Below are 24,490 nucleotides of genomic sequence, written 5' to 3' on the forward strand. Positions count from 1 at the left end.
GCAGCTCACATCACAAAGAAGTTGGAGCAAATGAGAAAGGAATGGGGAAAAAAACGAAAAGTGGAATTGTTACTTGGTACAAAGAATCAAAAACTTCTGGCAAACCTGAGCTAATTACAGCATTACACATTAAATTTATTATTAAGCTATATTTACATTGTAAAAGGAAAAAAATACTTAAAATTACCAAGTATTGCAGCTGTTTTGTAAATGGTTTTATTAAGAGCTCTGTAGCTGTCCTACCCCCTCTCTGCCAGTTCCTACTCCCCAGCATCACGAGGGCACAATGCAGTGCCTAACAGTCAGCATTCCCACTAACTCTCAAAATGACAAATGATAACAGGTTTCATTGGATTTAAGGTTCATCTTTGCAACATAATCCTGTACAAAACCAAACCTCACCCATTTCAGGATTCTATGTTCAGAACTGTTCTCTAGTTGTAAACGTGAGTTATCAATGAACACTTACACCAATTCAATGCTCTGCTGATTTCCCCACCTGTCTACTGTGTGCTTAAAATCTCTTCAGGAGACAGTAGCAATGAGTTATTCAGCTTACACACGAAGCCCTGCTCAGGCATGTACCACAAGTGGAGACATAAAATCCCAAGGCAAAAAAAAGCAAACAAGCTGGTAACACCAGGATAGGTTTTATTTGCTCCCTGAATTAAATATTGGCAGATACAGAAAATTCAGATACCAACTATTTCCCCAACATTTACAAGACTGAGTTTGCAATGTCAGAAAACAAGGACATTTATGCACAATCCTGGCAACTGATAGTGAGTGCACAAGATCGCCCTGCCTGCACATCACCTTTTAAGAGGCAGTATCCCTGGTCTCCAACGCTGTCCCCTCACTGACAATTGTGGCACCACGGAACAGCCAAGTAAATATATCCTGAGTGGGCAGCTCCAGTGCATTTCCCCCCGCAAAGGATTTATTCCATGCTCCTCCTGAAGGGGCAGAGGCAAGGTCAGCACATCCAACAAATAACCCACCTATGAAGACACGCTGATGCTCGCTGTGCCCTTTTCACTCTGTTCTTTGAGAGCAGGGAAGAACACAGCACAGTGACACTTCAAGGAAGCTGTTCTTAAAGGCCTTACTGCTGCCACATATTGTTTGTGCTGGCAACAAAGTGCCAGAGGCACACTCGCTCCCTGCTGCTCGCCGAGCTGCTCTGCGGCTGCAGAACTTCACAGTGGGTTTGCAGCACTTTCCCTGCTGTCTGAGGGAAGTTTTCAAATAAATAAAAGGACATGAAGTAAGCAAGCTTGTATAACTGAAATCATGTGGATACACAGACCACGTGCTGTTGAAGGAAATACCACTCACTCCTTTTCACACTGGAGCAGAATTTAGGAACTTGCATCCTCTTCAAAGCAGCTGGTGCAGTCAGTGCCCCCCGGAGCAAAACACAAGTGTAGTTGGTGCAGCAGGAGGAGCCAGGCACCTCTGCTCCCTTTTTATAAAAAAAATAAAGAAACAGACACTTCTCTAAAACGTGTCTGCTAAGCTGGGGTGCACAGAAGACAGATCACATGTAAGATGTGTCGACCTGCACAGCATTTCACTGGCCAGTGCACATCCACTGCTAGCCAACCCCACCCAGGGAGCTGACACACACCATCCCCGGTTCTACAGCAGGGGAAACACATGGTTTTACCAACTCCACTGTGCAACCTCGTGTTAGATCCTAGCATGGCAGATGGCAAGAGATTTTCCCTTTTGGAAAGATCACAGAAGTGCCTTCTAGGCTGCAAAATGCCTTGGGCATCCTTATACAATTGCATCTTCTCCAGGCACAGGAACTCCTGAATCCCAGTCCTGCACTCCAGATCCTAATCCACATGCTCTTACTCACCAACCTTGCCAGTCTCTCTTCAGCAGGAGTTCTCTTAGCTCCAGAAGCAACAATGACTCCAAATACCTTATCTGTATGACCATTCTTCCACAATCCCGATGGTTAGATCTAAATGGGCATCATATGCATTTGCATCTCCTCGTTCCCTTTGCATTAGTAACAAAGACCTCCCCAAAGATAGCTTATAGTATATCATATCCAGGTTCCAGAGGGATTTTAGGTATCACCACCTCCTGCTTTTCCCTTATGGTTTTTACACTGGGTTGCAACATAAGGTGTGCAAGTGAGGGAGGGAGGGAAGTGGTGAAGTTGGGAACACACAACTGAATTGATGATGGGATTGTCAGTCATTTCGATGTCAGGCCTCACATCTACACACCATGCACTGGCATTGATCTTGCCCTGCCCACTCGGCCCAGAAAGGCAGTGAGAGCCTTTTCTCATGCTGAGCCACCACGTCAGTCTTGGTCGCCATCAGACGACTCCTCCTCTGCCTCCTCCAGCCATTGGATGAACTTCTGGAGCTGCAGAAAGAATGATACATAATTGGGCAACAACTGACACCAAAGAGATGCTGCAAATGCTCAACAAATACATTGTGTGAGTGATCATCACTATCATACACAAGAAAGTGTTTCCAGAAGACATAGAAACTGAGACAGATTGAGGGAGAGGGAGACAGTTAGGTGAAAACCAACTGGGATGCCACAGACAAATGCAGACTACGTTCCTGAGGGAGATTCCTCCAGTCAGACGATCCCCACAACACTTAGCAAAAAGACAAAAGTTTCAGAGTTTTTCAGAGCTTGAGGGAAAAGAGATGACAGCTGCACCTTAGCTAAGGCATGTTAGGAAAACTCTGCTGGGAAAAAAACTACTCCCTGAGAAACTGCTATTAAAAAAGCAGCTCATTTTACCTTTTAACTGGGCTTGAACAAGCAGCTGAAAGCACTGCTGACCTATACTAATAGCTGACTTTGAAGAACAGTTTTGTTTAAAACCTTTGCAGAGATGGCTTTTTTTCCCCTGCTCCTCTTCCAGATCCAGGGAGGAGGACTGGAACAGGGCTCAGCCAAACTGCAGCACAAAGTTCTGCCTGATGGAGGAGGGAAGTTTATATGCTCCTTGCAACAGAAGCCAAATGAAACCACTCAGTACAGCAAACATTCAGAAATATATGCGAAGGGACTGGTGAGCCAGGAATGAAAGCTTCAAAGGAATTGCATGGGGCCAGCACACAGGGCATTGGCCTAAAGCCCATTTCAAATGGGTGTTGGCTTAGAGAAGCTGTGCTGCTACTCTAGAAAGTGCTGGCCTCGTGCTACAGGGAGCACACCAGAAACAATCCTACTACTTCCATTCGTCATCCAAACAGGATGATTGTGGCAGAATGCACAGAAACGTCTGTTCTGGAGAACAAAGTTGTGTTGCTTAATGTTCAGTGCACTGGTGTGTTTCTTGGCCTACCTAACTGCTCCACAGAAGGTGACGGTCGCACCAAACTCCACTCAAAGTTTCTTTCAGCAGCTGTTGTCTCTCTGTTCCCCCACCACGGCCTCTTCAAACACCTTTGGGACTTACCCGCTGGTTTTTCCGAAGCTGCTTTCCTTTGTCAGACGTGTCCCGCAAAGAGAACCAACTGAGAATTACATCTTCTTCCAGAATTTCCAGCTGGTAAAATGTCATCAACACCTGCATCAATTAGAAAAGAGCAACAGGCTTTCTATAAGCTCTTTTGGGACTAACTCACGTCCAAGTACAAAATTTGCACGTAATCTGTGTCTCTCAGCTACATCTTCAACAGAAGGCACTCAGTCTGCTTCATTTTCCTTTTACTGTTAAAAATAACTCTGCTTCTCCTACCAAGCCTTATGTTCCTGACAGTTAAACGTTATGACACATAATGAGTCGAAGTTCAAGCCCCATCAGCTTCAGCTCTGTGGATGATGGGTATGAGGGCCCTGGGCAACAAACGGCCACAGAGGATGTCAGTTCAAGATGTTACTTAAGTTTTCTTTTTAAAGCAACCCAAACCCCTCCCCAAAGCAGATCCAACAAGCAGCTGATGCAGGCCCACATAGATACAATGGGGACACGTGCAGAAGACCATGAACCTATGCAGCTCTGCCCCAGGCTTCCTCCTCCTGCCAGCTCTCTCTTAGCAGTGCCTTATGGCAGGTGTCAAAGCAATTGGTCATTCATCAGCTTACGCCCCTGCCCTGTGAGTGACGAGGAGACACAGTCAGGCTTTCTCAGGGTGCCTTTGTGCTCAGGCAGAGCAGGCACTTTGCAGTTGGTCTCCTTGCAGCAGAGCACTAACAAAGCTGGCTGCCAACTCCAAATATAAAGTGTCACTTCAATTCCCAGCCTCCAGGGAAACTCAGGCCCCTAGAACAATGGACACATGCCAAACAATTGCTGTAATTCAAGGACATTTTGGCTCACCAAACTGAAGGCTTTTGGCTCCAGTCCTAAGTGGTTTGCCATCAGCTAGAAGCACTGGTAGAAGTTAGGATTACTCTTTCTTGAGGAACCAAGAGTTAAGTAGGCTCTAGGAGAGCTCTTCCAAAAAAGACAGAGGTTTTCTGAGTTGCTGCTAAAGGAAAGACTTGTAATCCAAGTCAAATGCTCTTCATGTGATAGGGAAGAACGAATGCAGGGACAAAGTATTTGTGAAGGAGGGTGAGGAGGAATATACTGAAAACTCTCAGAAATGGGGAGACAGGTAATCAGCCATGTCAGCTTCTCTTTATTTCTAGTTTCATAACTAGCTCAGCCCAAATAAAATCTGTGATTCCCAGGTTTGCTTGTTTTGTGCTCTAAATCAGGATAGGCCATTTAGCAGTTAGATCCCAGGGACCACAGACAGACAAATGAAGTAAAGCTCTTCCTAAAGGAAGCCTCTGGCCTCGCCTCTTCCAGTGTCACCAGAACAAGGGCATCGAGGTTAGAAGCTGCAAAATAATAGCTCCCTGCAGGCTGCAGGCTGGTAATTAATACTCACCCTCAGCTGTGCTCCCTCAGAGGCACAGGCAGACACAGTACTTTTTTTTTCTTAAAGGAAATCGTTACAGACGGATTTCCTACACATCCTCTCCACCGAGACCCCAAAATTCTCTCCTCTAAAGCAGACAAGCTGATGATGCAAATAGGATGCATTTCACTGTGAATCCAGGAAAAACAGGTCTTCAGATTTAGGAGCAGATACTCACTTTAGCTATCGATGCGCAGAGACTGTCATGTTCCAGGAAGAATTCCTCAATGGCACATAAGGCATTCAAGTGATCTGATGCTCGTTTTATGTAGTTCTTAAACAACGGGGTCCAGTTCTTCAACAGCTGCAGGGGGAGACACAGAAGAGCTCCTGAGCTGAGATGGATGAGTGCACTCAGCCCTGTTTCTCAGCTGTGCTGCACTAAGAAACTGGCTCAGGGAAGCATTTTAAGAAACCATTCAAATGACCACTTCATGGATTTACCCCACTCTGTCCATTTGTACATGTGCAGACAGGACCTGGTTTTACTAAGCAGCTTTGATGACATCTGTTAGCTTTCTTGTTTTTGCCTCTCTGGATGGAATACCAGATCATCACAATAAATGTGTTCAATGGAATCTGGTATTTAAAGCAAATCACAGCAGACCAATAAGGAGAGACACATACATGCTACTCAAAGCTTCCCCCCAACAGAGCATTTGACATTTCAGTGGAATTTTCCTTCAAAGTGGAAGGACAAATAAGAAAACATAGAAAAAGACAGTGCCAGGATAATTACCAGCTGAGAGGAAGTGAACAGTGAAAAACAGCTACCCCTGAAACAGGAACACAGTAGAGCAGCCCCTAACTGCAAGTCACACGTTTGCTGTGTGCCTACAGGCTTGCTTGGATCCTGGAGTCTGCTGCAGGGAATGGGTGGGAAGGGTGAAGGGCAAGAAATTGTTACACTATTAGCTGATCTCAGTTCTCTCCTCCAAGGCTTATTTTTTATGAAGTCTTAAGTTTCGTGATTTTGGTGCTGCCTCTTCAAATAATATTTCTGTCCAAGTCCTCCATAGCTCTTTCAGTTGTTGCACGTATCTGGGAAGCAAGCAGCTGGGAGCTCTGCAAAGCAGCACAGACTGACCTGAATCGGGGACAGGAAGTAATACTTAGATTCCTGTCCATAACAATTTTAAAAGGTATCAGAACTCAGTTAAAGTACAAAAATTCTGCATTGGCCACATCATGACCAGATCATTCTACAAAAACACTGCGGGAAATTAAATCAGAGTTACATATCTTATTAAATGGAGTAATTCAACAGCAGATGATCCTGCAACTACATCCCTGGCACACCTGTACATATAAACTGTTTTGGTGTGCCTTCAGCAGTGTCTCCTTACAGAACACATCTGGTCTGTTTTTCAGGGAAACATTTAATTCACAGGGGCTTGGGGTGTGATGAAGGAGAGCTGAGTCACCTACATTCGGGGTTAATCAGCATTATTCTGTCCAGGACAATTGTTAACAGGCAGTAGCCCTGACAGTGGGAGAGCTAGAGGACACACAGCAGGGGTGGAACCCAGACTGTGGTGATGGTCCAGGCCAGTGTGGACTACCAAAGACAGCCTGCGCTAGGAAACAGTGCTCATCTACTCCATGGTACTACATTCCATCACTTCTTCAGACATATTTTCTACACAACCAGGCTAGAATTTGCATGCCTCAAGCAGAAACAAAGGAGGGGATTAGTATAAACAAACTGATCTGTATAGTACTACATCAACTGGCTCAAGGAACAACAGTAATAGCACAGAATGATTCTAATCATAACGGTGTCACAACAAAAAACTGAGGGTTGTGTGGCATATTTCCAGAAAGTATTTTAGCCTTTAGCAAAATGCTTAATCATTTCCAGAAAGTATTTTAGCCTTTAGCAAAATGCTTAATCCTAGATACTCTTCCCCTCCTCTGCACCATCTCCTGTATTTTTATTATTCTTCAGAATCTTCACCTCAAATGTAGTAAAGCTACTATCCAGTTCCTTCCAGGCTCAGAAACACTTTGTAATACCTTTCTGTTGACAGAAGCTGTTGAGTTTCTGAAAGTAAGTTATTTATAAAGAAAGCAGAGCTATAAACACTCACAACTCCAGGACTCAATCCAGCATGCCTATTGCTGGGAAAGAGAAAGGAGAAAAAAATACACCATCTCAGGCTGAGAACATGCACTGCAGTGTAGCTGGTGCTACTGAGGAAAGGAGGGCTCAGGTCCCAGTACAAACATCCTCTGATCCTATTTGACCAGAGAGGCCATTTGGGGAGATCATGAAAACTCTGAACCGGATAATTAGAAGCTTGCAATTATTTTTGATTTGATAAAACACTGAAAAGCATGAAAAGATACATGACAGAGAGCCTTATGGACAATACCATAACTTTCCAGGCTTTGACTCTACCCAGGTAACTCCTCAAACAATCTACAGTCTGGAGAAAGCAATAAAATCCCTCTGACAGGTTGATTCATCTTCATCAAATCTGGTCAGCGATGCTGTAACAACTTCAAAGAGGTTTGTGATCCAGTTCTCTTGTCAGAAGGACAGTCTTGACACTAAAACTATTTTACATCTACCCCCAGCACGGAACACCATCATGATGTACATGCAAAACATGAGGGACAAAACTATAATTCCAACCTGTTACACCACAACAGCATCTGTGCTGATCACCACAGAGGGCTTCAGTGAAAGCAGAGATCCATTTTGGTCCCAGATATAAGCAATCTCATGTTGTGTTCACTTGCACAATGTTACAGAATCCCTGTCTACAGTTCTAGGAAAAGTCTCTGCACTACATCCTGTGCAAGAGCTGAACAAGACACCTGGCATACATCAAACTGGATACCTCTATTTCTCAAGCCTCCCTGTTTCATCTGAAAAACGTACCCACGGGCATATCCTTTACCGGATGCTTGTTTCCTAAAACTGCTGCAACACTTAAGAGCTTCGTGCTCGGGAGCCAGCACTTCAGAGCACATACTGTGGTTTCAAGTCAAACCATACATCATAACTATGGCATTTCCACAATTTCCCCTCCTGAACTGTCTGGGACTGTTCCACCATTGGTTTTACACAAGCAACCCATCTTCTTTCAGCATCTCTTGGTCAAAGCTGAGCTACAAAGAGGGGGAGAAACATAAAACAGTTCTGCAAGGTTCAGTGGGCTTCTGATATCCATCACTCTCAGAATGCAAGTATCTCCATCTCACACAAAATAAGATTTTGCCATATCTGCACCATCATGAGCACATGTCAGCCCAATACCGCTATTGCCTGAAGCAATTTTAGCTGCACATTTCAGCCACGTGCTTCCATTATATACTAACTTATACCAAGCCAGTGCTTGGGATTCCCAGAGTGTAGGATTTAGTAAATTAATGCAGTGTACTGTTTACTAACTAGGGAACCACAAGTTGCAGAAAAGCCACAGTTTCAGATGCTGTACATCATCTGCCTGAAGAACTGTTCTCTTCAGAGCACTGCTGGTAAATACACAAAGCTGCTGCCCTGGAAGACCAATGTCTGAATTAATCATTTGTGTTTCATAAATCAACACAATTCCCTGCCTAGACAAATTCCACCTGCCCATGACATGGGGCACGGTCTCCCTGAATATAAGATTTAGATTACTATTGCGTCTCACTAAAGGTGAGTTGATTTGCTGTCTCAGCTGTTAAACATGAGCACCAGCTTTCCTTTGATGAAATATAACGGACAAAGTTACCCAGAGGTAAGCCCTTCACGTACATCCATTGTCTTCAGCTTCTAAAGAGGTTTTGGGCAATTACACAAAACTTTAGGCATTCATATTTTTCATTCCAGACTTAGAACCTTTTCTGACTGGGTGCTGCAGTGAAGTTCTCCTGTTCCACTCATGCTAGATTAGGAGCCCAACCTGGGAGACAGAAAGAGATGCCATATCCTAGCTGGGACAAAAAAAAAATCTAACATCCTACACAGCTACCAATTCCACACAAGCTGTTGTCTAGATGTAGTGCTTTCCACTTAGAATCTAACATCTGCTCCAACATTTCCTTCAGTCACCCCCTTCAATTCTCTTTTTTCAGGACAGGATGTGCTATTCAAGAAAACAAGTGTGGAAAAATGAACAAAAGCAAAAAAGAATTTAAACAGAGTGAACAGCAAAATCTCACTAAACCATGTGACAAACAGATCAGTTCACATGGATGTTTCCTGCAGAAGGCATCTCCACACGTCCAGGAGGTGTTAAGTACCATGCTTACACCTACACAAAGGAGAATTGGCTTTTCTCCCTTCCCCATCAATTGACAGCACACACTTCCTCAGAGAAAGGATTAGCAGGAAGTCTAGTGTTCCTCTTAAGATCAATCTCCTACAAAAAATAAAAAGAGTCCTAAAAAAATTAAAGTAGTCTGTCCCAAACACATGTCAGACTCATTCATTGTGAAAGAGCATCTTGGTAACCTGTAGATTTTGCAAAGTCAAATGCATAAATCGGCAACAGAGACAAAAACACTACAGTGACTTCAGCTTGGATCAACAAAACCACTAAGACAAGACTGCCTGCTTTTTAGAACAGATCCTACCCTATTTTGTCTCCTGTAAGTCAGGAAATTGAAACTGGTCTCACCCAATCATACAATCCATCTCTCTAGAGACAAAGTAGAACTATCTTCACACAAAGACAACAATATTGTGCCTTTGCATTTGACTGAAAAAAAAAAAAAACTGGCACCAACAACAATAGGCAGACAAGTTAAGACCTTGGAAAGGATCCCATTGGGAGAGGAGTGCCCCTTGCTGCCCCAGGGACAGGGCTTAAGATAGACTGGAACGGGGTTCCTGGAATGCAAGCCTGTAAAGACATCACTAACAGACCTTTTCTTTTCTCTTCTACACCAGCGATGCCCTTCTATCCCACACAGGAAACAGAGACAAACCACAGGTACTGAAGTAGAGCTCCCACACCTACAGTCTCAGCCAAGTTCTGTCCAGCAGGTACAATAGTTTCAGTTCACTTTTACTTCTATAGAAGACGAAGGGGCTCGTGAACTCATGGAGTTCAAGTGGCATCAGGATTAACCAAAGAGACTTCTCAGCCAGGAACTACCCGGGGCACGCAAAGGGATGGCTACACATTAGGAGACAAGTCCAAATAAGAGTCAAATGGAGCAGGACTTACAGGAAGTAACGCTGAGAAATAGCTTTGGGAGTCCAGGTTTGCATCCAGCTGCTGCAGTGGGAACTCCAGGATCACTTTACTGAGCACCTGCATCATCTCCTTCAGGCCAATGTTATATGCATATCTATGATGAAAAAGGTAAAAACACCCCAACATTTCACACTATCAATCTGCAGACTGTAGCTCTTCATAGAGATACAGTAGAAAATCTGATTTTCATCTTCCAGACTTGTTTTTTTACTTGGCTGATTGGTTTTCCAAATATTCAGGCAATAAAACCACCTTGCATTACATCAGGCCCTGCAAAGGCCACAAGTCCTGAAAATCTGCTATCACAGTGGAACAAACTGCTGCAAGGATAGCACCCTCACACTTACCAGAGTGCTATAGCAATGCTCTTGCACAAAAGAAGGGAAACAGGTTTGGATTTGAGAAATACTAGGTAAAAGGCACTCCGATTATGTTCTAGACTTGCTGCTGTAACAGCAGTGTGGACAAGCCACAGCACAGCCCCAGTTGCAGGCACCTGGTTGAGTGCTGCAATGCACAGAGCAGCAGACCCTGTGTGAACTCACAGGCAGTTGTGCCAAGAACTGGCTTGCTCTCTTCAGTCCACAGTTACTTAACAGCAATTCAATCTCTCTTACAGAACCAGGGCAGGAAAAGCCTAACCACCAAGGATGCTACAGATGCAGCTGGTGCTCTCAATCAACTTCTGCTGTCATTCAGTCATGATCTCTAAGCAGCATTTGTCATGCTCCATACTGATAAAATTAATGTTTAACAATCAAACAAGAGCATTCATATGGTTTCTCCTCTTCTTTTGACAGGTCTGCTGTCAAAATCGACCATTCAGCATAAGGGACAGCATCCCTAGGGGAACACTCACTTGAGGGAGTTTATTTCCAGGACCAGGTTGTCACAGGAAATGTTTTCTTCTTCACCTCTCTGTAATGTACCCAGAACCTCATTCTGGAAAACTAATGAAAGAAAGGATAGGCAGTTAGAGGTGAGGGAAAAGCACAGATTCTTCAAAATGCTCATTACTGAAGAAACTATGCCCTTCACAAAGGAAGCATTCTGACACTGATGTCTATTTGTTCTCTGTAAGCTGACACAAACCCACAGCAACTATGCTTACAAATAATGGGATATAATTCAAATATAGGAAATACAGGAAACTACCTACTAGAAATCATTGATCTATCCACGGAAGCAGTACAAAGCTATTTACCTCCACAGGTAACCTTTTAGAGTGGAATTTCTATTATACTTTCACAATCTAGCTTTTTCCGTTCAGACAAACCTGATCTTCCCATAACTAAAGATATGAATTCTAACCTAAAATTTATTGATTTAATTTCCTTAGGGGAGATATTCCAACATGAAAACTTGATTGTTTGTTTGTTTGTTTTTTCAGTTTGGCTTGAACCCATTTCAAATCCAGATAAGCTTAACATAACAAAAGAGAAAAACAAAACATCTCTGCCAAAAGATGCAGCTCCTACAAGGACATTGAATTCTCCATCAAGAACAGCACTAAGCTGTCCACACAGGGAAACTCTGCTGGACTTTCCCACAGTCTCTGACGTTAGGCAATAGCACTGCCATTTAAAACAGACAATTTAGGGAGCTCTTTCATGTAGAGCCAGTGATCAGGAATGAGAAAGATGGAGGATCTTTGTCTAGTTTCTCATCCTTGGCTGCCTTGGGTTAATACAACAAGGATACAGAGAATATTAAAGACCTCTGTAGAATATGCAGAAAGTGAAGTCAGGAAACAGCATGTTATAGACGTCCACAAATTTTCCAATACACACAGAGAAAGCACCACAAATCTCACACATTGCATTTTCTCTGCAGAGTCACCATAGTTCTTTCCACCCATCTCTCACCTTTGATGTCATCCAGCTGAGGAGATGCTGCCCGACTATCTGGCTCCTCAGAGCCCATGCTCAGGTCGCTGTCTGACTCGCTCTCTTCCTCTGAATGCATAGCTGGGCCTGAGGAAGAAGAGAAGACGCACCATTCAGCACCCGAAAGCTGCAACTACCACACGCATGAGGAAACAGGTGTCCTAGGGACTTCCCAACCAAGTCAGCAACTATCTGTCCTTGCAGGGAAGCTTCTATTTACAGGTCCAGATGATTAGATTTGCTGCAGAGGGAATACTGCAGCTGGCACTAGGATAATGGCATTTTTTGAAAGTCTGCAGGCAGACAACAAAGGACAGGGACAGAAGCAAATGCATTTTACGCAGGCTGCTGACTCACGATGGAGCAATGTCAGCAGACACTGTCACTCCCAGGAAGAAAGCCAGCAGCACCTGGAATAGCCAAAGCATATTCCCTCTGAGGGAGGCCCTGGTACCCCATAGTGCAGTATCCACAGCACAGATAGCTCTGGATGTTAGAGCAAGTCACTTATCTAATAAACACCTTCCACAGAGCACAGGAAGAGAGAATCTGGTCCATCAATTGCTTTCACCTCCCACCTTGCCTCCACACACAGGTGTTACCTGGAGCCGGTCTGCTTCACAAAGCTCAAGTCTTGCTCTACACACAACTATCAACATCCCACTTGGCCTGTTTCCCCAACACAGGTCTGTCTTTTCCTCCCCAGGTGACCACACTAAACTTTTCCTCACCCCATAGGCTTTGTCTCTGCTCTTCTTCATCCTCTTCATTCTTGTCATCTGGTTTCCAGAGATAGCCTCTGCCCTCTGAGCCTACGTCCTTTTTATTGTAACCTGAAAAAGAATCAGCAATCAGAGCACAGATGTACTGGATCTGGTTACAGGCAAACCTGAAATAAACTGGTATAACCTGCACAATACTGCCCCTAAATATCCTTCAAGAAGGAGCTGGGATTCCTGCAGATGCATACAGATTTCAGCTTTTATCTTCTCACTTGTCTTGACAAGCGACCGATTTACTCCTCCCTACAGCAGCAGCATTCAGCAGACTGTGTTTAGATCCCTCGACAAACCCAGATTGTAAAAACAGTACTTCACAAGGACAAAGCCCTTGGACACAGTCCAGATATGAGGACATACATCTTGCAACTGCCTTGAACTTAACATCTCTTCCAACTTGATCTTATTGTCTCCTACAGGGCTCCTACTTGAAGGAAAATGAAATATACCTGAGCCTCCAAGATTTAATACTGGGATAATGAGGTGCATCTCACTGTCCAACTTTGAGCTGAATATTCTTGCTTGCCCTAATGAAAGCACATAGGTTCCAAGCTGAATGCAGCACTAAGCTCCAGCCTGGCACTGCTGAATGAGGGAGGGAAAGACTCCAAAAGACGACAGAAGGCAAAGCCCTTGCACAACCTTGGTGCATGGAGCCAGAGACTCTCATACCTTTCAGTTTCACTTTGCTCTCCTCCTTGTTCACACCAGAATCATCGCTGAACTGGTCATCGTCCTCTTCCTCCTCATCTGGGGGGTGCAGAGAGATCACTGTGCCCTCAGAGAGAGTGATGCCAGGACCTACAACTACCTGCAAATATGTACAACATTTCTTAATGAAACAACACCCTGACTTCCCCATGTACCTCCACCAGCAGGGACAACAGCTGCTCCAGACAGGCTCTTATTAACAAGTATAACTGAAGACATCAGCACTGCCAGACCCCACACCATACTGTCCCAGCCAAACAAAGGGAAGAAAAAGGTGGGAGAGTAGCACAGTCACCATCCCTGCAAAAAGCCTTGGAGCAGCCCTGTATTCTGGTATGGTCTAGTACAAGTTTAGTAACCTGCCAAGGAAGACACAAAGCAGACCAGACAAAAATTATCTCACCTGAGAAGAGAGGACACAGCGGGGCTTTAGCTTTACTTTCTCCTTCACTTCAGCCTCGTCACAGACAACAGAATGGTGGATCTCCACATTATCTGCTATGTGTACTCTGTCCCACAGGAAAGCTCCGTCCAAAACAACTTTATCACCTGTTACACAGCACCAAGTACAAATATGTTGAGTAAGGCAGTCTGCTGCTCTCCCACACTGCTGAGTCCACTAGACAGCATCTTACTGAATTCCAACACCCTTGATGCACAATGGATGTTAGATGACAGGGAAAAATTTGCCTTAGAGGCCTATGGCCACTTCTTACCCAAAGCTGAAAAACAAGTTTGTTCTCTACAGAGACTTCAGTTTAGAGTAACAACTGACATGTCGGTTTTGGACAAATACAGCCAAATCACAAAAAAACCCAGAAAATCCAGCCAAGGCTAGGAAGGAGTACCAAGCAGCTCACAAGAATGGGAACAGATGTCCCTCATTTGCAGGATGAGTTCGGTGGGTGGTAACTCTAGATCAGTAAAGTTCATGCATTCTCTATTGCTGAAACAATTCGTTTCCATGAAGTACTTTTCACCTTCCAGCTTCACTGTGGTACCCTGAAAACTTTAATCTATTTCCTCTGCTAGAAAAACAAGGTTTTCTCCTTTCTTCCCATTAGAAATCAATCACTACCCACCTGTCATCCCCTCTCAATGCCAAATGCACATTAAAAACTAAATCCCAGCAACCTATGCCCTGGCCTGGCAAGGCTGGCACAAACCCCGTTCTTGTACTCACCTATCCTACAGTTCTGCCCAATAACACTGTTTGTGATGGAGCAGTTGCTGCCAATGACCGTTCCCTGCCCGATGAGCACATTCTCTTCCAGGATGCTGCCGTGGCCAAGGCTAACATCCACCCCTCGGTAAATGTTGTGTTTGGAATGCGTGTAACTCTGGTTCTTGTCATCAGTGAAGTTCATCTCCGGAGTGAGAGGATAAACCCAGCGCCGGATGATGTCGGAGCACACGGCCTCATACATTAGGAGGTTGCATATATGAGCACCATACTCTTCTGTCGTTACATGCATATGGATCTGGTTCCCCAGGACCTGGGAGACAGGCAGGAGCATGTCAGGAGATTCTCTAAGGCAAGGCAATAGGATCTGCCTTGTAACAACTCTCTCCTTACCTCCTCATTCACCAACAGACCACGCACAAAGTCATCCCGTGTCTGGTAGTCAAAATTGTCTGTGAACAGCTCAGCCACCTGTCAGAAATAAAACAAAAGGAAATAATATAGTTAGAGAAAATGTTGTCAGGGAAGCCTGGTAATTAGTGGCTATTGAGCAGTTCTCAGAGAGCCAAGTTATACAATATAGGAAAGTGATGCTCTTGCCTGGAATAAAGCTCTGACTCCTTCTGCTAGGAATGTTGACCTTCCCATCTCCTCCTCCTCTGCCAGAATCCATGAACGGATTCTGGTTTTCAAAAGGGGTAAAACATTACTTTAGCATTTCCAAGCAATCTGCCCAGTCTCACTTTGTAGTTTAATTCCCAAGGGAAGGCTGCAGACAAGCTTTATCAGATGTGGAAGAGATGTTAGTGAGGCTTGGCTGGAATAACCCTGAATGTTACCCTAGTATGGTACCAGCCTGCAGGTACTGACACTTTCCACAGCACAGCCATCACCTCTGTTCCACAGATGTTACTATATCCAAAATGAAATCACTTATTTTCTGGAATAATTTCATTCTGTGCCAAATCAGCCAGTCTCTGGATACATCCACTGTGTAGTTCTGCCTGGGCTCAAGCAGTGAGTGCCAGACACAGGCTGAGCACCCATACGTTCCACAGAGCAGCACCACATGACCACTCAGGCTCTCAGCTCAGCCACTGAGAGTTCTGTTTTCCAAAGCCAGTACTCAGGCCACATGCACACCAGCAGTACAAAGGGAGCAATGCAGACTGAATTTTGGACCCCTGAAGGGCGGAGCTCACCTGTGGAGAGCAGATGCTGATGTGACAATCCAGCAAGTCATGGCGCACCTCGACATTCTCAATAGAGTTCTGGAACAGACTCTGAAAGAGGAAAAAATTCAGATGATCCAAGTGACTCACACAGTACTAAATCCCAAAAGCCTTCTATGAGCCAGGGGCAGTACTGACTGAATTATTAAAGCGGCTGAAGTTCTGAAGATCAGAGAAATCTATGATCTACACTAGACCCAAGCTTAGCAGGCATAGCCTGGTCACACAAAGAGCTGAGTGTCAGTCAGCAGAGACTGTCCTCACCCTTACACACTGCAGCTCTCCAAGAAATAGCTTGTACTTCACTTTTCCTCCAGGAGGCTCTTTATCTCAGTCTCTGGGAGCTACTACTGTACAAAAAAAATTTGATAAATCAAAATACAATTTTCATAGTTCACAGCTATGAAATCACCCTGTGAATTTTTTACAACTGTCAGCTGGTTTTCTGTTGTTGGGTTTTGGGAGGAAGGGCTTTTGGGGTGGGGTCAGGTTTTTGGTTTTTATTGTTTAGTTGAGTTTTCTACAGTGATTTGTGCTTTCATTTGAAGGCATAAAACAACCTCCTGATAACTGATTTGGGGATGAAAATACTATACAATCACAGCCTTAGTTCCAAGTTGAAAAAAGAAAATAGTCCATCTATCTCACTGGAGAAAGTGCCTCTGCAGACATTTACAGAGCGTTTACCACATTATTAGGTGAACAGGCAGAGACAACAGGAGGTACCACTCCTTGCACCTGCTGTTATTCCACCCCGAGTCAGGCTCAACACACTTCAAAAGGAAAGGGCTGGAATGGACTGCCCAGAGAGGTGGTGGAGTCACCATCCCTGGAGGTGTTCAAGAAATGACTGGACGTGGCATGGTCTAGTTGACAAGGTGGTAATTAGTCAAAGGTTGGACTTGATGATCTCAGAGGTCTTTTCCAACCTAAATGATTCTGTGATTCTGTGAAAATGGTCTGTGCACAGTGGTATATGCATCCCAATTTGTGAGCCCCTGTGACAGCACAGATCATCTCCCTCCCTTTTACATGGTGAAAAGAAAATAAAAGGCAAAACCCGAACCGTGAGAAATATGTCTGCCCCACTTTCAAACTGAAATGAGTCCCAAGCATGTGTGCCCCAGCACAATTTCACCAAGCCTCAAATATATGTTGAGGAAAAAAAAAAGCTAGTTTACCACAAGTTATTTCTTATCATCTGCTTCTCCAAGAGAAGTAGCAAGAACTGTTCCCCAGCCCATATTCAAGGAGGATCTCCTCCTCGCATGGGGTGCTTCACTACCACAACCCTTTTCCACCCGTCAGGTTCAGACGCACCATAGGAAAGCGGAATCGTTTCAGCCCCTGGGTTCTCTGGTAGTGAAGGACACGGTTTGTGGCACTGTCCATAGCAATAACAATGTCATCCTCTTTGCACCTGGCATGATGGCCAGGGGAGGACTCCTTGAATATCATCGTCATCACGGAAACATTCTTCTCCATCTTACGACGCAACCTGAAAAAGGAGGGCAGAACTCTGAGATCACTCTTCAGAGAGCTACAGCCCAGAGCCTCAGCACACCAGGCAAGCAGCACCTACTTGTGCTCCTCCAGGGCTTTGGATATATTGAAATTGGACACCACATCCCCAGTGACGAGAATGAAGTCTGAACGAACGAGGGACTTGGCATCCACGTCCCGCAGGACGTCACCGAGGGAGCGGTACAGGTCCGAGGTCACAAACCGCACCGTGTTGGGAGACGTGTGGCGGCACCACTTGGATTTTCTGCAAGCAGGAAAAAAAAAAACATCAGGAAGGCACAAAGAGAACACATTAGGACACAGTGCCCCAGTGCATGGCACATCTGTAAGGCGAGGTAAGGAGGATCCTGTCACAGCAAGCCCACTATCGATGGGCTCAGAGACACTCCTGTGCATGCAGCAGGTTAACTGAGGGGCAGTCCCACAACACCCAACCCCAATACACTGCACAACCACTCTCCTACACAGGAGAAACAGTCTTTTTTGAGATATGCTAGGAGACCACAGTTCAAAGGGAATCTCTTGCAGTTTTCCTCAGAAGGATGAGTCAGGCCTTTGAGGCTTGTTGGGAGGACAGAAAAATCTTTTCTATGATAAAGTTAAAAAGAAGAAGAGATTCTTACTGCAAATGCTCTTTTATCTCAGCTGACTTCCAACAGCAGAAAACAAAGGTTTCTTCCACTCCAGTTGCTGTTAGGAATTCCAAGGTATAGTCAATCATGGCCACATTTGCCATAGGTAAAAGAGCCTGAAAAAAACCCAAAACCAAAAAGCATATAGACAGTCCCTTAGCTTTAGGATATAATATAGTCAGTAGTACCAGAAACATAATACAAGTAACTGCTCCACCACCTTTTATAAAAAACTTTTAGAGCTGATCTAAACAGTAAAAGTTAATTTCTGATCTTCTATAGGTGGAGATCTTCAGTTCTGAGAGGAAGGCATAAAAAAATTGAGGTTATCACAGAAAACTTTTCAAGAAGACTCAAATAAATGACAGAGACTGAAAAAAAAAAAATCCCAGAGTGCTGATTCCCTGACTCAGGCTTTTAACTGTTTCAAGAAAAACCTGTCAGACACAAATGATGAAGCCATAGGAATATGAATGTCCACAATTAAATAAGGGGAAAAAAATCCCAACCTGAAGTGAAGCAAGTATTCTCTTGACTTGAGATCCAACTCACACTTCTAAACTGAGTTACTGATTCACAACTGAGTGATCTCACACTATTCTTTAATTAATTTCTGGTGCTGCTTTGTTTCAGGCCTGAGCTCGCGTGTATAATTGCGAGCACCATAAACATTTAATCAGCAAACGAGGTGAGATAATTGTCCATATCTAAATTCTCCAGAAGCTTTTTATGCTCCTTTAACACACATTCCTCTGAGCCGGATAATTAAAGTATTTTCCCCATCCATTTTTGGCCATATTCTTTCACCCACTACTGACAAGGACCAAGATTTTGTTTCTTTATCACAAACGAACCTGTCCAAACCTGCTGCCGCTCCTGCACCACACACAGAGAAGCCAGCAGCGCGGTGACATATGGAAGAGTGGGCAGCAATTAGACCCTCGCTGCCTCTCCAGCGGGGGATATAAACTCTCACAGACTCTTAAGTAAACTCTTAAAGACTCTTACACATAAACTCTTACAGAGAACTATCAGAGGTTTCTGCAGCGCGGGGGGAGGCGGCAAAAGCCTCGGCGGGGGTTGCCCGAGCCCGGGACGGCCTCGCCGCCTCCTCCCGATCCAGCGCGGAGCGAGCACTCGCCTCTCGCCAGAGTTCTGCTCGCCCCGGCCGCTCGCGCACAGCGCACACCGGGACAGACAGCACCGGTGACAGCACCCAAGGGGCATTCCTCACCCGTGGCCGGTCCTTGGAGATCGGGAAAAAGCGGCGGTTGAAGCTGTCGGCGACTAGCACGGCCTGGAGCGGCGGCGGCGGCTCGTCCTGCGAGTCGGGCCCACGGGCGGCCCCCGCGCCCGGCCCGCGCCGCGCGGTGCCGCGGGCCGCCATCTCCGCACGCGGCCCACAGCGCTTCCGCTTCCGCCCGCGCCGCCAGCGCCGACGGGCGCCCGGCGGGGACACAACAGCGCGGGGCGGCGGGAGCGGGGCGGGAGTTCCTCGTTGCCCCCCCCCGCCCATCCTCTCGCCACGCCCGGCAGCGCCTCCGTGGCCAAGGGAGGGGCGTTTTATCGCCGTGCCCCAGTGAGAGAGCGGCTGAAGAGTAGCACAGCTCCGTGCCATGACCGAGGACCCGCCAGGGGAAGGCCTGAACGCCCCCACAGACATCCCCCGGTGGCCTCGGGGGATGTCCTTTGATGCGAACCCGGTGATGCCCGGTTTTGGGAGCTGTGATGTTTTCTTGCTGCGCTTCCTATCAGTGATATGTTTGTGCTACATTTCCGTGTGTCCAGACGCTGCTGCTGCTGCGAAGGACAACCTTGGTGTTGAACAGCCCAGCAGCACTCGCACATCAACACTCTCCTGCCACCAAGGAGCAGGTGTGTCCCCAAAACCCACAGCCCTTGAGGGGCCCCTTGGAGCCCACTCAGAGACCCTTCCAGAGCAAAGGAGAGGAAAGAAGATGTGGTTTCTGGAGTGGGGATGGCGTTTTTCTTCCCCTCAGCTCGGTGAAACACCGTGGGTCAGGATGTTGCAGTGAGGGTGTCCAGCTGTGTCCCCTGTTTAGTTCCATGGATCCCGATCCTCTCCAGCCGCTCCTGCCCCAGCCCAGGCTCTGCCCTCATGCGGATCTGTTTGTCCCTCCTAATGTGTTTCAATACTACCCTGGCCCTCAGAAGGGGATCAGCCACGTCCAGACCTCTGCACAGAGAACGTGCCCAAGGCTCAGTCCTTCTGCTGCCTCTCCCTGCTGCCAGGCAGTGCTGCAGTTCTTACCTGGCACAGCTCACACAGCGCTGCTCTCTGCTCATTTCCCTGTCACCCAGGGAAAGCTGTGTGATAAGCCCTGTGTTCAAAACCAGGGAAACAGGCTTAGAGACCATCCCCATGGGACGGCAGCAGGAGAGCCCTTACCAGCACTGGGTGCTGCAGGTAAAACGGTGCTCTCTGCTCTGCCCTGTTGTCAGGCTTCTGCCCCTCTCCACATGGGACAGGTGGTCACAGCCCTGCTCTGTCACCTCACTTGGATTCTTGCTGCCAGTTGCTCCTCATAATCTGACCCACTGTGACACCCTGCTCTGGTCCTTGCTACTGTCATCTCCTACTGAGTGACCAGCCAGAGACTCAAGGAGCTGATACACAATTCAATTGCAATCCAAGACAGAAAAACAGGACACTTGCACCTCCACCTCCACCTCCACAACAGGGCCCCTCCCTAGGGCGGAAGGTGGCACGAGGTTATCAGCCTGAGGCACATACCGTGGACTTTCCATCCTGGTGAGAGGGGAAATTAAGGAGGCACCACTTAATCACAGACCTACAGCACTGTCCCAATGTCAGGCAGCCCGTACAGCCCCTGTGGCCGTGCTGAGGGGTCTCTGGCGAGGGGGAGAAGACTAATATGCAACATGCAGCATTCCTCCCCATTGGTTGAATTGCAGGTTCAGGACTGACGCAGTAGAAAACAAAGTCTCCTCTGTCTCCTGAAGGACTCTGCAGCACTGGGCATTCCCTGAAATTTCCCTTAGCAGTTAAAATGTTCACGCGTTGCTTGCGTGGTGCCATCTGCGCCCAGTGACTTGTGACCAAGCCCTTGCTGTGCCGCACCTTGCGGCTGAGTCACTTGACCTTAGCTACTATTTTGGCATAAAGCAGCAAGGATGGACACAGCAAGAAAATAGAAATGAGCTGCCCATGGGAAATAAATCATCCCTATCCTTTTCAAAAATAGGGACCCGTGCACCCTTGGGAATCCTGTTGCCTCAGCAAAGAAGCTAACCCTGGGACAAATGCTCCCAGGTGGTTTCAGCCAAGGGGTTACAGCTTGAGGAGTGATCCAACAGATGGATTTGTCATTGCCTGAGGGCAGGACAGCATCTTGGTTCCTGCCTATGTGCATAAGCAGCACCAGAAATCAGGTCTGATCCAGCCTGCACAGCCACTGGCTGAGTTGGGGCCGGGCACAGAGAGGCTGACAGGGGAATCAGCGGATTATCTGGCTAATTACATCCTGTTCTCTCTCCAAGTGAGGCAAGTTTCCAAGACGTTGCCCTGGTAAATTGGCAAGTACAGGGGAAGACAAATCAAGGTAATTGCTAATGAACTGAACTCAAAATCAGCTTGATAAATATTCCTCAGGCTTTGCAGACACATTTCCCTTTGGTTTAACCTGTGAACTTCCATGCAAATAGCACCCAGGCCAAATATTTTCTAGAAGCAATATAATTCCCGTGGAGCTTTTAAAACTGAAATTAGCTCATGAAAATTGAAATGAGACTGAGCTGCATTAGACCGGAGGTCTATCAATACCAGTATCCAACAGTGGGGTGGGAAGACTGAGAGACTGTGGGACTTTTGCTTCCTCCCTCCCTCATCCTTGGATATTCTTGGACATAGCATCCTGGGGCATCCCAGCTCTGGGAATGATGAGCCTTGGAGGGATGTTCTGCTTTCTGGGGCATCTTCCTGGTCCCTGTCCCTACATTTTTAATCCTTCTGTCTTTTCCGTTTGTTGTTCTCACTGAGCATTTAGTTGTTCCCTGGCTTTTCCCTCTGCATAGACAATGGCCCATAAGGCATCATTAAGCCTTGGAAGGTAGCTCCAGATTTGGTCCTATTTTAGGCAGTTTTGGGGCTCCACATTGATCAGGGCTGAGTGGGACCAAGGGTTCCGCAGGGTGATGAGATTTGCAATTAGGAGAATCACAAGAGGTCACATGGAAGAACCACATGCCTAGCACAAGGCTTATTTCCCCTCCCATGTCTTTCCTGGTGACCAGCAGCTCTGATGCCCTTGGAGCATCCTTGGGTGCCTCAGCAGAGCTGTGGGACTTCTGTCACCTCAACTCCAGTTCAGGAATGAAATTAATGCCTAAACTCAGCTCTTCTTTGCCCATTCCATGCTGACAGAGAGCCTGGTTTGGTTGGAGCTATCCCCACACAGTGTCAGAGGTGATGGGGGCAGGCTATGGGACATGGTGTCTGGGCTCAGGGGACTGTCCTGAACTTACCCAGGACAGCTGACACTCACTTGCCAGGTGTAGAGAGGGGTCTGCTGGCCCCAAGCACCCTTGGAAGAGCTCCTAGCCCTGGGAGAAGGGGTAAGCAACAGCCAGGACATGGACATTGTTCAGCCCTCTTGCTCACCTGAATGACTCTGCCTGATGCAAGATTTACCTGAGCACTGAACCAAGTCCTGCAGGTAAAAAGAAAACTGCAGACCACAACTAAGTCAGAAAGCATGAAAGCCAGACAAATTCTACATCCCAACCCTTCTGTCTCCCTCCCTCCCACACCCTGGGCTCTGGCCAAGCAGGGACAACAGGGACACTGACTCACAGTCTATTCCTCTGCTCTTTGCTCATTTGGGCCTCTCCTGTGCTTCTCAGCAGAAGGCTTCTGCCAGATGAACTGCTGAGCTTCCTCCACTCTTGGCTTCTGGGTTGGCAGACTTGAGAAGGGGAGCCAAAGACACGAGGCCACCCTGTCTGCATCCCCACAGGTTTCCAGCTGCCCAGGGGCACTGCTTGCAGAACTCCCTGGTGGTCTCTTCTACCAGTGGGATGCTGGGAACAGCATCACTCACCTGCTAACAAGGTGGATGCATTACTGCTGCCTGAGCTCTGGGCTGCCACAGCTCCCTCTACGCAGCCCTCCCATGTTTTGTGTTGCCCCTGTGCCAGATGGGATGTGCAATGAGACAAGTGCTGCACCAGCACCTCCCCAGCTGCCAAAACATGAAGATGGGACTGGAGGGGTCCCTTTGCAAGGAGCAGAACACTGACAGTGAGCAGAGTGTAGCAGAGTGCTGCTTGTTGATGCTCATCCCATGCTACTGGGTATCCCACAGGTATGCCAAGCTGAACAGGTTCCCCATGGGTGGCACAGGTCTCCCTGGAGAGACAGGGGACAGCAGAAGTGCCCCACTGCTTACTCTAGAGAAGGGACATCCATGTGACAGTCTGTCTGCCACTGACCAGCCCTGCCTGGAGCTCAGGAACCTGAAATTAGAGGAGAGGCAGAGAAAGCACAGCTAAGTCATAAACGTCTCTCTGATTTACTTCATTCTGTGGCTTTTCCTGGTCCCAAGCTCCGGCCCCACAGATGCAGACTGAGTTGTAGGCCATACTGCCCTGGATATTTTAGCTGAGTTTCCAGCCCTTTCTTTACAAGCCTTACTCCAGCTTCTCCACCTTGCAATGTTTTTTTTTCTCTCCCCATGGCCTCAGCAAGCAACAGCTACTTCCACATTTTTTAGGTAGCTGCTTTCATTATCCCTCACCAGCAGCTGCTCTCCTGAGGAGAAACACCAGCCCCAGAGCGATGGTGCTCATGTCCAACTAACAGACATGGTCTTGCCTAGGTAACCATGATGCAGGTGCAGGATCGCCTATGTGCTGCTCTTCTGCTATCCCTGCTCACGCTCTGGCTCCATCCTTTGCTGATTCATCTCTCTGGTCACTCTCAGAGACTGATGAGGCTTTGGGCTTAGGCTTCTCAGTGAGCTTGGTGAGGACACCCTGTCCAGGAGTAGAAAATGAGTCAGCGGCCATCTGGGCTTGGCATGTGCTCCAACCCCAGGGATGGCAGTCCCTGGAGGCAGCCACCCTGTGTGACCTCAGAAGCCGCTCAAGTCTGAAAAGCAAAACACATTTCCCATCGGGGACAGCGCTGGAGCACTCACAGGAACCAGCAGTCCCAGTCACGCAGGGACTGCCTGAGCATGAACACCCAGGAGATCACTTTCTCCCTGAGAAAGGCTTGTCAGTCTATAGAGTAATACTTCCCCTGCCCTTTCTGTGTTCCTTATTCACACAGAACTTTTTGCACCACTACTACATGGGTAACACCTCCTTCCTTGGGGTCCTTGCCCTTCAAACCGTACCTTAGTCCAGGGTTTACCCTCAGCTTTGTGCTCCTGTTTGGCTCTGCACTGAGCCATGTGAAATGGG

The 24,490-nt window shown here is 46.8% G+C and overlaps 1 protein-coding gene across 1 annotated transcript; it reads right to left on the minus strand.

Annotated features, from left to right (window-relative positions):
- Positions 1–631: 631 nt before the first annotated feature.
- EIF2B5 (eukaryotic translation initiation factor 2B subunit epsilon) lies at positions 632–19,430 on the minus strand. Its single transcript, XM_032697961.1, has 16 exons — positions 19,278–19,430; positions 18,035–18,159; positions 17,470–17,655; positions 17,208–17,385; positions 15,858–15,938; positions 15,049–15,126; positions 14,656–14,968; positions 13,876–14,021; positions 13,434–13,572; positions 12,714–12,815; positions 11,962–12,069; positions 10,956–11,046; positions 10,067–10,190; positions 5,080–5,205; positions 3,449–3,559; positions 632–2,391 (listed from the first exon to the last, which is right to left on the minus strand). Exons 1-16 carry the CDS (start codon positions 19,428–19,430, stop codon positions 2,326–2,328), a joined length of 2,127 nt encoding a protein of 708 aa, XP_032553852.1. The 3' UTR covers positions 632–2,325.
- Positions 19,431–24,490: the final 5,060 nt, after the last annotated feature.

Source organism: Chiroxiphia lanceolata, chromosome 10 (assembly GCF_009829145.1).
Source record: "Chiroxiphia lanceolata isolate bChiLan1 chromosome 10, bChiLan1.pri, whole genome shotgun sequence".
NCBI lineage: Eukaryota > Metazoa > Chordata > Aves > Passeriformes > Pipridae > Chiroxiphia > Chiroxiphia lanceolata.

What these genes read in the sequence shown, in the direction of transcription:
- EIF2B5 (XM_032697961.1), bottom strand. Translation starts at nt 19,430, where the DNA reads ATGGCGGCCCGCGGCACCGCGCGGCGCGGGCCGGGCGCGGGGGCCGCC. An exon ending in ATTTCTCAGCGTTACTTCCT is followed by an intron (nt 5,206 to 10,066) that starts GTAAGTCCTGCT and finishes CTCCCCCTGCAG; the next exon opens with CTGTTGAAGAACTGGACCCC. An exon ending in TCTGCGCATCGATAGCTAAA is followed by an intron (nt 3,560 to 5,079) that starts GTGAGTATCTGC and finishes TAATTGATGCAG; the next exon opens with GTGTTGATGACATTTTACCA.